We start from the raw sequence: 15,794 nt of genomic DNA, 5'->3' as shown, positions 1-15,794 counted from the left end.
CACGATGGTCGTATAGCTTTTAGGGGTATTTTCAAGTATTTTTCAGGTATAGATAGAGTTTTTGAAAAATTCGGTTTCGGGTATTGAAAAAACCCGGTTCCAGGTATGGAACCAGTTCCGGTTTTCGGGTATTACCGGGTACACATCGGGTCTGATTCGGGTACGAGTTTTGGTATTGAAAAGCATACCCTATCTGTACCCTATGGGTAGGGTCTGTTACGGATTTGGGCATTAAAACCCCAGATATATAAAAAACCGGTTCCGTTTTTTTTTTTCGTTTTTTTTTTCAAATTCGGATATTTTGTGTACCTCTAGCTGGCCTAATGCTAATTTTACAATAATTCACCAAGGCCCAAATATCACCTAGGCCTTCGCATCATGCTGGGCCATTACGAGCCTTCTTTTTGCTTTTATTTGCCCAAAAACACGTATAGGTGTATACGACACAAATCAAAGTTTAAACGAGCCTTCTTTTTGATTTTTATTGGCCCAAATACCCGTACCGGTGTTTGTACTCACACCCGTCTATTCGGTATGGGAACCTCAGATTTACTGATTTTAGGTACAGATACTTTCGAATATAGGTACGGGTACATATATAGGCATTACGAGTAGTCGGTACCCCTTAGGAAAGAGGTTTTTATTAAGATTTCCAAAACTTATAACTATAGCCTTGCTTTTATTGGATATCCTCAAAGCTTCAAACAGGCTTTTCAAAACCATTGATAATTAAAATATCAAGTACTAATAATTCTAATCAAAGTTCAAACCAATCAAATCCTTATTATTTTATTTCCTCTTCAATTAATAACTAGTAGCGACCACCATGAATGGATTTCATATTATGGTTGATTTGTTTAATTATTAGTTTTAGTATTATTTTTTGGTTGTGGTATTACGGTTTTTTGGTATTACAGATAATCGATTGTCGGTATCGATACCAAGTTTAGTGGAGATTAAAAAAAAGTGGTACCAAAGCAAGTACCGTACCTAAAATACCCATACTCGTACCATAAAATTCAGGTACGGGTAGGGTACCCAAATTTACTGATTTTCAATACGGGTGCGGTACCGATCTCATCCCTAGCATAAACCATTCATAAGCGACTTGAGATTGGTTTATTAAGTTCAAATTAAGCCGAACTTAAATATACATAAGCTTAGAAGACTGCTTAGTATGACCTTTTTTTTTTTCAAAACAAATCTTGTTAGGCAAACAAAAATGTGAAATAAGGCTCAATTACTTTAGTACAAATTTATACACAGACACATTGTTTTATGGATCATCTAATTTTCCTCAGGTCGGTTTAAGGTGATGGAAGTGTGTTGAATTCGAAACCCTGGTTGAGGAAAGCACTTGAAAGCCATAGCTTCAAATTTGGTAGGTTTATGTCAAATCCGCAAACCGAAACCTGTAAATTATACACATAAAGACCAACAACCGATAAAAAATAAACGAAAAAAGAGTTTTGTAGCGTGATATAAAATTAAGTTCGTACATTTAAGGTGAACGTGAGTACAAAGTTGTCACCATCGGTCGCTAAATTCGAATTTTGGACTTGAAAGCTTGTAATCGACTCAAGTGCTTTGTGTAGTGACACCGCGACACCTCGTCCTTTGTTGCAAACTAATCGCACATAATATCCTTTTTCCTCCACTTGAAACATGTCCAACTAAATATGATACAAAAAGAACAAATACCTTAAACATGTTTAACCACATCTTGATGTGTAAGACACAAAAACTAAACAAAACCGTATATTTAGATTTATATATAACCTTTGATATATTCTTCGTTAATGAAAACGAGTTTGAAACATGATACGTTTTTGAATCTTGAGATGAAATTTTCGGGTTCTTAGCCGCTTCAATTGTTGCAATCTCCGACCTTAAATCCCTCGCTTGTGTTTGAAGATCTTGTATGTATCGTGCTGCATCCCCGACTATAGAAGCTTTATCCATCTACATACGAAAATATTCTATAAATTGTCCCTTCCAAACCATATAAAACTCAAGTCCGACTTTATATTGTCAATAAAACACAATAAATTTATGTCGAGTCAGACTAAAGATGCGGTCCCCACCTATTTTTAAGACATATAAAGTCGGACTTGTTATGAAACAAAAGCTATAATATTATTTACCTTGGTAATATTTGGCACCAATGAGCGCAACGCGTAAAGTTTCTCCTTCATTCCGCTTCTCCTCTTCCTCTCGGAAATCAAAGTCCTCGCTCGATCTCCCTTCGCACCACCGCCACTCCTCCGCCTCGTGGTTTCCAGCTTACCACTCATGGCTGTCTCCGACGAGTCATCCTCACCGAAAACATCACAATCCTTCACATTCTCCATTTCCTGGGTCCAAACATGATCCAGGTTCGGACCCATCACACCAAAACCGTCAATGTCCGTACCCGCACCGAGTATGGCGTCATTGTGAGCATACATTGGCGGGTTAAGGTGTGTACATGAACCGGTAAAGTTATTGCATTCATAATCCAAACAGAAGTTCTCAACGGGGTTTGCAGTCTCATTTTGCATGGCGAAAATGAGGCTTTCGAGATTGGGTTCGGGCATGAAATCGGGTTGGAACATGTTGAAGTTGGTGTTATTGAAATGGTTGTTTGAGTACTCGGAGTAATCTGCTATATTATCCATTTTGCAAGCTTTAATATTTATGATGGTGCATGAACAAAGAGGTGCAATATGTTTGATATATAAAAGAGATTGTTGTGTGAACGGAATCATGAAGAAAGCATCTGAAGTATTTTGGTTATTAAGATATTGAGAGATGATGCGTTTGATACCGACATTTTTGTTAAATGCAGACAATTAATAATATAAGCGGTAACATATATCGGTTTTTGCACTAAATATAAAACCATGTATATTATAATATAATAAATATCATGGAAAAATATCTTATAATAGAACCCAATTTTCAAAGCTGTTCTAGTTTGATAGATTATCTGTATCAAGTTGTATAGAAAAGTTTCACTAAGTGGTCATGTTGTGGAAGGGAAAACTAGCCCAAAACAAAGAGAACACCACTTAGAGCGCCTATAACGGTGCCACATCTAGCTAGATATTAACGGACAAAAAGGTGCTGGGCTTTACCGTTGTGGGCTTGGTTCTTGGTACAGTTTTGAGATAAAGTTTTCAATCACAAACAATAAGCAAACTCCACATGAGATCTACAAAGAAACCTTTATTTTATTTTCCTTTCATTACAAGAAAATAATTTGTAAATGATCAATTCGTGTATATACAGACCACATAAATACATAATTTTAGAAAAACAAAAATAAACGGTAACCAAAAGGTTAAAAGAATTCGTTGGTGTTATTATTAAGAAGATTTTTTTTAACGGTTAACAAATTCTTTAAGTTGGCTACTGGCTAAATTCACTATATCAGGATACACCCATCTTTCAATCAAGAGAAATACTCACTATATCAGGATAATTCTTTAATTTAATTCAACACTTACGAAATATTAAAAAAAATATTACAAAATTATTTTTTTGTTTTTAAATGATATAATTTTAGTTAGATTTCTGTTTATTTTAAATATATATTTTAATATTTAAATATAGACAGAAAAATAAATTTGTTATAAAAGTTATTTGATTAAATATTGTAGGGGTAGGTGATTATGTTGCGGTTTGTGGATGCTTATTGTTGTAGAAAAAATGAGGTTTTTGAAAAAAGTTTGGAATTTGATTTGATGATGATTTAGCGGTTTGTATGATTTTGTTGTTGTAGATGCTTTTAATTGTGAGGTTAGTTTTGAGTTGATTAGTTGTATATACACGGTGGTAAGGGGAGGGTTGGGGCAATCATAATTTTTTGTCTTTTAAATTTTTTGTTTTTATTTATAATAAAATAATTAAAATAATAATAATTGTGTAATGATTGATATGGACATTTTACAACTTCGTCATTTCCTACAAAACTATTTATTGCTGACTGGGATACAAAACTATTTATTGCTAACTGGGATTCCACATGTAAAAGAACATCTGGTTAAGCTTAGTGACCATCAAACGTGTTTTAAGTAATAAAAACACCTCTACTTTACTTTTACTTTCATAATAACTAGGTGTTTCTCCGTTTAGCTAGGCGGGCGGTTGCGCCGGTGCACCTTCGTTGTAGTTGTTTCTCTGTTTAGCTAGGCAGTGGGTGCGATTTGTTAATTGTTACAGAAGTTCCTTCCATTTATGGTGCTATGTTTAGCTAAGCAATTTGGTGTACATTTACACCAACGCTTATCGTATATATCCCACCTTGCAGCAATCACGCCGGTCACACGATTCAAGCACACATAAAATATAGTACGTTATAATAACTTCACCACCACACCACCTTTTCTATTACTTGATTTAGTAAGAAATCTATATATGCAAAAATCTATTTCTATTTTAAAAAAACAAAAAACTGAACCAAAAAAAAATAAAAATACAGCTATGGGCAAGATCAAACTCGTGACCTGCCATTCATTACAATACTACACTACCACCACAACAACTTCCGTGGTTGCTGCTTTCCTTGCTTTCAAATATTAAATACTAAAACAGATTTTGAAATATTTAAAAAAAAAGAAACTTATTGGTTGATACATGACAGCCAGTGATCGGACCTCACCAAAATCACTGTAGCAACTTAGGTTTCCTTTAATTTAATATATAGTATAACTAGTTTTAGAACCCGTGTGATTCACGGGAAGCTCAAAAGAAATACAATTAACTATAGATATCAAATTATTAAATTAAAACAAAACCTATATTTTATCAAACTTAAATAGTTTAATAAGTTCAAATTATATTTTCTAATGGAATATTCATATGAATACATGCATTCTCACGCAATTTTCTTCATAATCACGAAAAACATGCACCTACTGATTTTATAAATTGTAATTATATTTTTTAATTGAATAGCGAATTATAACAAAAGATGATAAGATATTTAATTATAAATGACATAAAAAGAGAACATCATATATATAATTAGCATGAATAAAACACGCTTTTGCACATATTTAAAAGAGATAGATGTGAACTCCATAGATCCATGAAGGTTGAATGAATACTTGAAAATTCAATTATTAATTCATAATTTCTTCTTGCATTTATCTTTTTAGACCCATAATTATCGTTCATTAATTTTTATCATATTCATCTCCTACACCGGAAAATGTTAACAAATTGATTTAATAAATAAAAAGGTAGATATGATTTCATTAAATATAGATTTGTTTTTATTATATTAACATAAATAACTGTATATTTTTAATGTTTATAATTTAAGTAATTAGTATTTAATTAAATGATAGATTAATATGTTTTGATTACACTGATATAAATATGTTTTCATTAAATATAAGAAAATAGTTTGAGGGGGAAATTTTTCCTAAGAAGTAATCTTAAATTGACATGTGTCCCCAATTATTTTACTTTATTATAATATAAGTAGATAGATGTTATAAATAATAGGTTATATATAAGTATATCAAATTGTTTGTTTATGTTATTTTTATCATACCCTTTTTATATACCAAATTATCTCTGATCTCATTGTCTCTCTTTTTAGTCTCTTAGTTCATGTTTTCATTTTGATTTAGAGCTTCATCAAGTAGACGATTCTTGTCTAGTTATGTGATTCTCACAAGTATTCACTTGGTTGTGAACTTATTGTGTATCATTTTTTTTGTTATGTAATTTCTCTATTTCTTTGTTCTTGTTCATTCCTTGGATTAAACATTTGTCGTTTGGAACTAGTAACATGAGATTCAGTATTTTGGACAAGGTCCCAGTTTAAGAATTCGTTTTAGGCTTCTGAAGAAGCGGCGCCAAATCAAAAAAACTTTGCATATAAAATATATGTTATTTATATCTTCTTATTGGATAGATGTTGAGTACCTTTGTTTGTATGTTTGCTATATGATACAGAATTCTATACTTCTATAATTATTCCGATATATAAAGTACATATGATGTCAAGTTATTAATAAAGTTTCTGTCCACTATTATTAATATTATAAAATTCATATATACATGTTAGGATAATTTTAAGAAAGGATTATTATTTTACAACAATAATCACCCACCAGTAAAGCAAGTCAAACCATATATATATTCATTAGTTAAGTCTTAAGTTTGAGAACAGTTGACATTTTTTAATTCAAACTATTATTTATATAATAAAAAATGAATAATATTCATTTAGTTTTTAGTTATTATCAATTCCACAACATCGAAAGGGCGTGAATCATACAATTGTCGAGTTGGTAAGTTCACCACATTTTCATTTCTAAAAGATGGCTAAATTGCTAAGTATTTTCATTTTCCTAAATATTTTTAATATGACTTAAAATATTAATAATTATAACAGCAATTTTTATACGTCATATTTTAAAATAAATATATTTCATAAACGTACTAATTCTTTAATAATTAACTGATGTAAAAAGTAGTTATGAAAACACCACCTTCTTAAAGTAGACATTACGGGTACGAAATGAGCTAGAAAAGGCTCTGTACCAGATGGGAATTGAACTATACTGACTATTCGGATCGAGAATCGCTATACCATCAATATGGTTTGGTGTGAACCACTTCATTTTGGGTCGATCGATTTTGATGGGTTATGGTTACTTGAACCTAAAAATCGGTGACATCGAGTCTGGTAAATTTTTTTCTATTACACTTTTGATTATGTAAAATAAAACTGAATTTTAGGTGGTGAACAGGGAGAAACAAATTTTGGTAACAATGTATTAAAAAATATATATATCAAACATGAAGAGCCACTAGAAATGAAAGATGCGGTTTTAACAAGCAAATGCTGTTTCAAGAGCTTTTGTGATAAATGTATACGTGATCATATTATCGACAAATCAGTGTGTGTTTGTGGTGCGACAAATGTGCTAGCGGATGATCTTTTGCCTAATAAGACGTTGCGCGATACGATCAACTGGATTTTGGAGTCGAATAATAGTAGCGGTGAAAATGGTGGCAGTGCTTATCATGTTCAAGGTGTGTATTATTAGGTTTGTAAACGAACCGAACGCAGTATGTTTGTCTTCGTTTGTTTATCTTTAATCAAGTGTACAATTTTGTGTTTGCTTGTTAAGAAAATTAGCATGCTCGTTTATGTTTTGTTCGTTAACAGTATAAACGATCGGTATTGAACATAGATGAGCAAACCTAACTGAGCTAAAACCAGTTAAAAGTAATGTGCAGAACAATAATTGAGCCTAAAAAGTTGTTAATAACTAGACTAAGTTGTAATGGGTCAAACAATTTTAAATGAATATATCAGTGAACGGAAAATAACGAACTTAAACCTACGTAAGCTAGCAAACATGAATGAGCATAAACAAGCGGGCATATATGAAATTTTAATGAACAAACATTCACGAGTTTCTTAAATTTTTCAGATATGGAGACTGCAAAATGTGCACCACCAGCACAGCCTAAAATTCCTTCCCCTGCCCCATCAGCAAACTCCAAAGGGGAGCAACCGCCACCACAGGATGAGGGTGATACAAAGGTGCAACCGGGGCCCGCAGAGCATGATGTGACACCTGTCGTTCAGCAGACTGAATCGGGGAAAGCTAAAGACAATAAAGCCCCTGATGTGTCTGAAGCTACTTATGAATCCAAGAGTGTGATGGAACCGGTCCCTTCACAGGGAAGTGGTCGGCCCGTTGATGATGAAGTGCAACAGAAACAAGCTCCGACTGAAGCCGGTAAATATTCATAGTTTAAAAAAAAAGGATGAAGATAAAAGTATTATTTTGTAAATATTCAGTTAGTGATGCTAACAATAACAATATCTTGCTTACGTTTTTTTTTTCAGTGAAGAAGAAGAAAAAGAAGAAAGTCACCATGTCTAAGGCGTTCGAGAAGTTGGATCCGAAAGGTGAACTTCGAACGAAATAATAAGTTTTGTTCCCTTGATCGATGAAGCCGGTAATTCGAGATTGATTTGTGGAAATTCGAGCTCATCTCATGCCTATATACAAGCGAGAACTACTTCAACATTAAATATAGGTGCATCATACCTTGAGGGGGTGAATTGAAATGAAGTGGCTTCGATTTATCGGGTGACTTGTGAAGATGCGAGACACGGTGAGACAAAGTTTTGATATCACAAGTCAAGGGGGTGATTGTAAGGCCAATATTTGTGACTTGCGATATCAAATTACGAAATCCATTATTTATTCACGGTCAAGATAATAATTAATGTCGGGGAGCAAATCCGGACACGAGACGAGAACTTCAGGCACACGTTTAACTTCAACGGGAGAAAGCTTCTAGATAGAATTTGTTTTGCTATAAATATGTCCTTGTTGTCTACATTTTAATGTGTGTTTTGTAAGGTGAATCACCCACCCAAGGGGAGCTCACCTTGGGTGGGGTCGGTTCGTTCGTTTAATATACTAAATCTTTCAACCGACAACGAGATCGTTCATTTATTTTATCTTTATATTATTTTTGTTTGGTCGTTTGATTTACCGCATCCATCTCGAGAACTTATCAAGAACAAAGCCGTTCGTTGTCGGATCCGGTTTCGGGACCTACAGTTACCAAAAGAGCGGGAATTCAGCCGAGAAGACGGTCCTCCAATGAAGTCAAAAGCTGTATGTAACTATTTTTAAGATTTATCTTGCTATTTGTTTGTTTACACTTCACTAAAACTGCTGGTTTGATTACAGAGACCGGTTCTGCCACCAAGCAGTGACGGTCACCGCCACAGAACCGAGAGACCGTCACCGGAACGCCATGTCTATTAGGTATTGTCGTTCGAGATGCATCAACCATTGTTCTCAAAAAAATAAAATCCGCCATGTCTCAAAACCCAACTGCAGAGGAGTTAACAAAACGTGCACGATGTGTCATCCTTTATTTATGTGGACATTCATTTTTAGTGATACCCCTAACAACTTGATAAGCTTGTTATGTCATACTCATCTCATGTTTCTAAAATAAAATATTCTTCACGGCCCACTAATTACCTTGTCTATATCACACGGGTGAGTTCTTTCCTAGCAATTTCCTCTAGTAGTAGTGTCTATAAATCCTTGTCTTGGAATCTCACAACTTTCATCAAACCTTCTTCTTCCAGATTATAGGGATGGCTCAGTCCGCCACAGAAATTGGCATTCCACTCGCAGAACAAGTTATCGTTGTCAACCCACAACCCTCAGAAATCAGACATCCCACACTCTTCCAATGGGTCGTCCGTATTCTTCCCATATGTGGTGGTCTAGTAGCGCCTCTCTGTCGCTTGTGGGCTGACTATTACCGGCAAGTGCCGGTTGGTGGAGGTGTCATCATTGCCCATTCTACACTAAACTTTATCATTAATGCTCTTCTTGCCTTCGTAGAAATCAAATCCTAGTGTGTATCTGAATTCCCTTTCAAAACTCACCCTCAGACCATCATGTTCTCGGTTACCAGTCTCATAATATACGGCTTGGCTTCCACAGCGGAACTTGTCATGTCTGCTGTTGGTCTTGATCCCACTTGCATTTATGCCGTTATTGCTCGCTTGGGAAAAGTAGTTTCCTTGTGTATTTTGGTGGATCTTTGGCTTCATTGTTCTATTTGTGATGCTTTTAGTAGGTCTTATATATATATATATCAGCCGGTGATTTATTAGATAACTTCTGCATGCATGTAATATACTTGTAATGCATGCAAGATGTAAGTTCTTCTGTAGTTCTGTAATCCTATTAAAAAGTGTTGTTCTAGTGATTTCGTTTTATTAGTTTAGGGAAAGTAGATTCAGATTGCACCAAATATCACTAATTTACTAGCTAGCTAGCTTCTTTTATGCTTCTTTGTCGGGAATTATGCTATATTTTCTTTTTGATCATGTGCACGTGTGTATACGCTTTGGACATGTTCAACTAGGTCTTTATTTTAGGTTTGCTTTTTTATTTTTATTTTTAGATATGTTTAATTACTTGATTTGTAACATGATCCTCCCACCTCCTGTACTGGTAATCCCCTTTTACGTTGTAACTTTTTTTTACAAAGACTATATATTTATACATATAAACTTCAAGACACAAATCAAATGGTTTTAGAAGGGGACATAGTGGGATATTATCCATAATTTGTAGGATACACATAAATGAAGGATATTACAAGTGAAAAACTTTGCAAATGATCTTCTATATTTATAGATAAGATTTGTCAAGATTCTTAGCTAACGCATTTATTTTGTTTCAATTAATGCTTAATTAAGTAAAGGAATTACAGGTGTTGAAAGTTAGATATCCGAAAATTTGGATATCCGAAATTTCGGATATATCCGAATCCATATATGAGAAATTCTAGATATCTGAAATTGAAAATTCTAAACTTTTGGATATCGAATAGCAAAACATGTATCTGAAAATCTAGAAAATTATATATGTCATTCCAAGTTTTCATTTAGCATTCAAAACATTTAAAGATAAACTCAAACAGAAGAATGCATTGTCGGAGATTTAAGAAATAAGAAACAACCGGAGTAAAATTGATTGATAAAAATATAGGAAGATATTTCATAAAATCTTATGTAAAGTTAACACTTTTAACTCAAAACTCTGGCTTTATTACCAAATCGAGTAATTTAAATCATTAAAATGTGAAATTCATTTCTCAAATTGTGGGAGCCATCTTCAAATTAATGCTCGTAAACTGGCATTTGAAAACCCCTCACCAATTTAACACATAGCGAGAAGCAAGTCTCAAATCGTGGATTTTAAAACCTCTCTTGATCAATTAGTTTGTCGAATAAGAACAAACCCTAGCAGAACAAACTCGATTGGCGGACCCTAATAGAACTCGAAGGTGGGGGTGGAACACTTGTCTAGATCAGATTAGGAAAGAGGGGGGTTGAAATATTATGGTTTTCAAGTTTTCTGTAAACATTGATAGATATACGTAAAAATTAAAAAGAAAATGGTATTTAATATTTTGGATATTGGATATCTTAAGTATTTAAAAATTTCCATATTGCAATCAAAATCTGATTTTCGGATATCCTGAAATTTCAAAAAGTTCGTACTCGGATTTGAATATGTTGATTTCGGATTTTTTTTTTCACACCCCTTGAAAGAGTTAACAAGTGAACTACCTAACTCATTTATTTTCTATTGTCACTTCTAAATAACAAATTTTCACAAAACATTGGTTATTCATTAATGTATAATAAAGATTGAAGTACAAAATATTACAAGCATGAACAAACTTAAACTTCTGACTTAGTTGTAAACCATTATGATATCCATTTGTGAAGAAATTTCGATAAATATTATGCGAATAGGAATGAGTGAGTCATGAGCACTTGACCTTTAAACATTTATAAATGATATTGGAAAAAAGTATTTGGAAACCGTTGTAAATGCTATTTTAAAAACAAAAGTAATATCAAATAAGACGGGTATGGTCAAAACCACTGTAAAATCTTAGACCAAATGCAACGATTCTTTGAGACCATTATAAATGATGCGTTTTAAAAAGTGGTTCTATGGTAAGTGTTGTGAAAGATATGGTGTTTTATTTAAAAAAGAAAAAAACTTATAAGGAAGGTTATTTATACCAGTCCTACCTTAACCGCTTAAAATGAATTTTATATACAGCGGTTCAGTCTCATTGACAAAAGACGCGTATTACTTGGAACATGTTATTTGTAGCGATTTATGTATAACTGCTTTATAATAAAATTTAAAACACTTGTAAGAGTTAAGTGTCATTTTAGTACATGTGGTTTGTCCAGTTACGCAATTTTAGTACCAATTTTGAATTTATTGCAAACAGCTACCTCACTTTTCTAAAACTAGTCATTTTAGTACTTTTTTCTAACTCCGTCTAACTTTGTCCGTTAAGTGAGGGGTAATTCGGTAACTTCACTATTTTATTTACTTTCTCCTTTTCTTTTAAGTTGCCTTTCCTCTTTACAATCCTTCAAAAAATTAAAACCCTACATTCTCTTTTGATTACTTATACTTTTTTTTTCTAACCCCTCTACTCAAATCTTGTATGCCACATTTTTAACTTTTTATCTTTAAAACATGAAAAGAATAGGAAAAATAAACATGAAAAGAATGGAAAAGAACATGTCATCTTCAAGCCCGTGTCACCACCATGAACCACCGGCCACCTCCACCCTCATCGCCACAATGGACCGTCGGCCACCTCCACCATAGTCTCCGGCGAGATGGAGGATCACAACCATCTTTCTCTTTGTCTGCCACCACCACCACCACCACCATAGTTGCAGGTTTTTCGGGGAGAAAACAACCACAAGAGTTGTCGATCCCGACACCTTATCCCGTTTTCGGAACTAGATTAGAGTTTTTAATGAGAATACGGTGGTTGTCGGCAAGATCTGGTGAAGAGAGAGAGAGAGTGATCGTGGGTAGGCCGGAGATGGTGGAGGCCGGAGATGGTGGCTACCGGCGATGGTGATGACCTACGGTGGTTGGTTAGTAGTAGTTGATGGTGGCATGGCATCACAGCTTGAGCTTCAATGTTGGTAAGCTTCAATGTGGATTAAAAGGGGATTAGGGTTTTGAAAGAATTAAAATGAGAAGATCTTTAAAAGAAAAGGAAAATATAAATAAAATAACGAAATTACCATATTACCCCTGACTTAACGGACAAAGTTAGACGGGGTTAGAAAAAAGTACTAAAATGGCAAGTTTTAGAAAAGTGAGGTAGCTGTTTGCAATAAATTCAAAATCGGTACTAAAGTTGCGTAATTGGACAAACCACAGGTACTAAAATGGCACTTAACTCCACTTGTAAAGATTTTTATTTTATTTTACTAGTGTCCCCATTCATCTTGGTTGTGATTGTAAATGGGCCCTTGTAAAATCTTCGTGTCATATTTTTAGTTATTCTGAGGAAATTTTGATCAGGATACTAGCCATGTGACAAGTCATACCTGTTAGGTTTCAGTGGTGATCAGTTAAAATTTTATTTATTAAAACCGGTTTAATAAACAGGACAAATAATAATTAATCTTATTAATTAATAAATGCGCAGCGGAATATAAACAAATAATCAGCATCGAAACTAACCCTACAGGATCCGGTTACAAAACCATACGAGCACGATAATAATATACACTATATTATTAACTACCGATGAGATAATATATACCTCGGTTAATGAATAACCGGTTGAGACACCGAGAGTTAACGAGCGACGCTAGGTGACAAAACGAGAAAAACCGCAGTGGCGTTGGTGTTCAGTAACAGTAGGGGCGGCGACAGCAACCTATGGCGTGTAACGGCAGCGGTTGGTGATGGCGGCGGTAGGACTTGCGGCAGAGCGGCACTAGGCAGCTCCCCTTTTGTGTTTGTGTGGTCTTGTTCCCTTTTGCGTGAGCAGATCTCAACCACAGGTAAGGGCCGGTTACTATTTTGACTTTGGAGATTTCTCACGTATCATTCATTCTCAATTGAATGATATACATATATACATATATTAAGTTTCAACAGTCTCCCACTTGGATGGTTTCTGGTTATGTTCCTTAACACTGACAGCCAGCGGTGTTCTAGCTACACATGGTTGCCCCCAACAAGTTATGACATTTTAAATTCATTAATCAAAATAATCTTGGAATACACTACTGCAAGATAACGAATTTATGGTAATCGTTGTCATATATCCTTTCTGTATAAGACATCAATTGAACAATGAGACATGGATCGGATTCAATCTCATATGGCATTCAATCATCATAGTTCTCGATCTAGAGTCAAAGTGGTCCAGTCAAACACACAGTTAGTTTGGGTGAGGCCTCACACTTTACCAGTTTGAATCAACGAGTGTGCCACGATGTCTAACTGTTACATATCATGTAAGAGTACAGAATCCCATCTTGATTACATACAACTCCCACTGAACTTTAGATCATTCCCAACCAATGCCTTTTTGGTTGGCAGTTACGCGACAGCGGTTGACATTAATCAAAGAATAACCTTTAGTAAACGAAAGTTCTAATATTTATCTCAGGTCTGAGGATACTAAATGAGAATACCAGTATCAAAACATCTTATGACTAAGATCCACGAAGATAATTTGATGCAAGTTACATCCAACGTCATTCATAATGAGGTCTGTGAGTTTGGAAGTCAACTCCTTGAGTCCAAAGTCAGAATAGTCTTAATGCAAAGTCGTTCCCACAAGTCTGACCGACTACGGATAATTTAGAATACAATATTCATGGACTAAACGTATTAAAATCGAACACAATTATATTATTCAACATTTGCATTTAACCATTAAATCAAAAGAGAATTCAAAAGTATAATTGTTTAAATGTTCACACATCCAAATACTAAATCAAAACAAACTACTAGCTAATCTAAGACCGATAGCATCTCTATGATGATCATGCTTATCCTGAGTCATCGGTTTAGTGAACGGGTCAGCTAGGTTTTGATCTGTGTCTTACTTTGCTTATTATGATGTCTCCTCGTTCCATTATTTCCCGAATGAGATGGAACTTCCTTAGAATGTGCTTGTCTCTGTGATGAGACCTGGGCTCTTTGGCCTGAGCAATAGCACCTGTGTTATCACAGAACACCTCGATTGGTTTATGAATACTCGAAACCACATCGAGATCAGCGATGAACTTCTTCATCCAAGCAGCCTCTTTAGCAGCATCTGATGCAGCTATGTATTCTGATTCGGTGGTAGAATCCGCCACTACACTCTGCTTGGAGCTTTTCCAGTAAACAGCTTCTCCATTGAGAGTGAATACATATCCTGATTGTGAGCGAGAATCATCTCGGTCAGTCTGGAAGCTAGCATCAGTGTAACACCTTACAGTGAGTTCTTCTTCCACTCCTCCAAACACTAAGAACATGTCCTTTGTCCTTTTCAGGTACCTCAGAATGTTCTTCACAGCAGTCCAGTGGGCTATGCCAGGGTTTTGCTGAAAACGACTAGTCATGCTCAGCGCATACGAGACGTTAGGTCTAGTACATAACATAGCTTACATAATAGAACCAATCGCTGAAGCATATGAATAGCTTGCATGTGCTTAGTTTCAATGTCGGTTGCCGGAGATTGCGATTTGTTCAACACGGTTCCTTTAGCCATGGGGAGAGCTCCTTTCTTGGAGTTGTCCACAGAGAAGCGTGTCATTACTTTGTCTATGTATGTACTTTGACTCAGCCCTAGAAGCCGCTTAGACCTATCTCGATAGATCTTAATTCCTAGAATATAAGCAGCTTCACCAAGAACTTTCATTGCCAAACAAGAGCCCAACCAGTTCTTAACTTCCTTAAGCATAGGGATGTTGTTTCCAATGATCAGTATATCATCCACATACAGGATGAGGAATGATATAGTGCTCCCACTAGCCTTTCTGTAAACACAAGGCTCATCTTCATTTTTGATAAAACCAAACTCTTTGATTTTCTCATCAAAATGAAGATTCCAGCTGCGAGATGCCTGTTTAAGTCCATAAATGGACTTATTCAGTTTGCAGACCCTGTTAGGATATTTAGGATCGACAAAACCTTCAGGCTGAATCATATAGACATCTTCAGAAAGATGTCCATTAAGAAAAGTAGTTTTGACATCCATTTGCCATATCTCGTAGTCATAGTACGTGGCTATGGCAAGTAATATCCTTATTGACTTAGTCATAGCAACGGGCGAGAAGGTTTCATCATAGTCAATACCTTGAGTTTGAGTAAAACCTTTCGCGACTAGCCGTGCTTTATAAGTCTGCACATTTCCATGCATGTCGGTTTTCTTCTTGAAAATCCACTTGC

General features: G+C 34.9%; 1 protein-coding gene across 1 annotated transcript; it reads right to left on the bottom strand.

Annotated features, from left to right (window-relative positions):
- Positions 1-1,225: 1,225 nt before the first annotated feature.
- Positions 1,226-2,657, bottom strand: LOC143594027 (transcription factor FER-LIKE IRON DEFICIENCY-INDUCED TRANSCRIPTION FACTOR-like). Its single transcript, XM_077073451.1, has 4 exons — positions 2,145-2,657; positions 1,780-1,962; positions 1,500-1,673; positions 1,226-1,412 (listed from the first exon to the last, which is right to left on the bottom strand). The coding sequence occupies exons 1-4, from the start codon at positions 2,655-2,657 to the stop codon at positions 1,308-1,310; spliced, it is 975 nt and encodes a 324-aa protein (XP_076929566.1). The 3' UTR covers positions 1,226-1,307.
- Positions 2,658-15,794: the final 13,137 nt, after the last annotated feature.

This window comes from Bidens hawaiensis, unplaced genomic scaffold (genome assembly GCF_021521415.1).
Source record: "Bidens hawaiensis isolate Kalapana, Puna unplaced genomic scaffold, B.hawaiensis_p1.1 tig00043007_1, whole genome shotgun sequence".
Lineage (NCBI taxonomy): Eukaryota > Viridiplantae > Streptophyta > Magnoliopsida > Asterales > Asteraceae > Bidens > Bidens hawaiensis.
This window is presented reverse-complemented; position numbering and strand designations above follow the sequence as displayed.

Coding starts and splice junctions, on each gene's coding strand:
- LOC143594027 (XM_077073451.1), bottom strand. CDS start 2,657: ATGGATAATATAGCAGATTACTCCGAGTACTCAAACAACCATTTCAAT. Junction 1,963..2,144: donor TGGTGCCAAATATTACCAAG/GTAAATAATATT, acceptor TTTCGTATGTAG/ATGGATAAAGCTTCTATAGT. Junction 1,413..1,499: donor TACTCACGTTCACCTTAAAT/GTACGAACTTAA, acceptor TATAATTTACAG/GTTTCGGTTTGCGGATTTGA.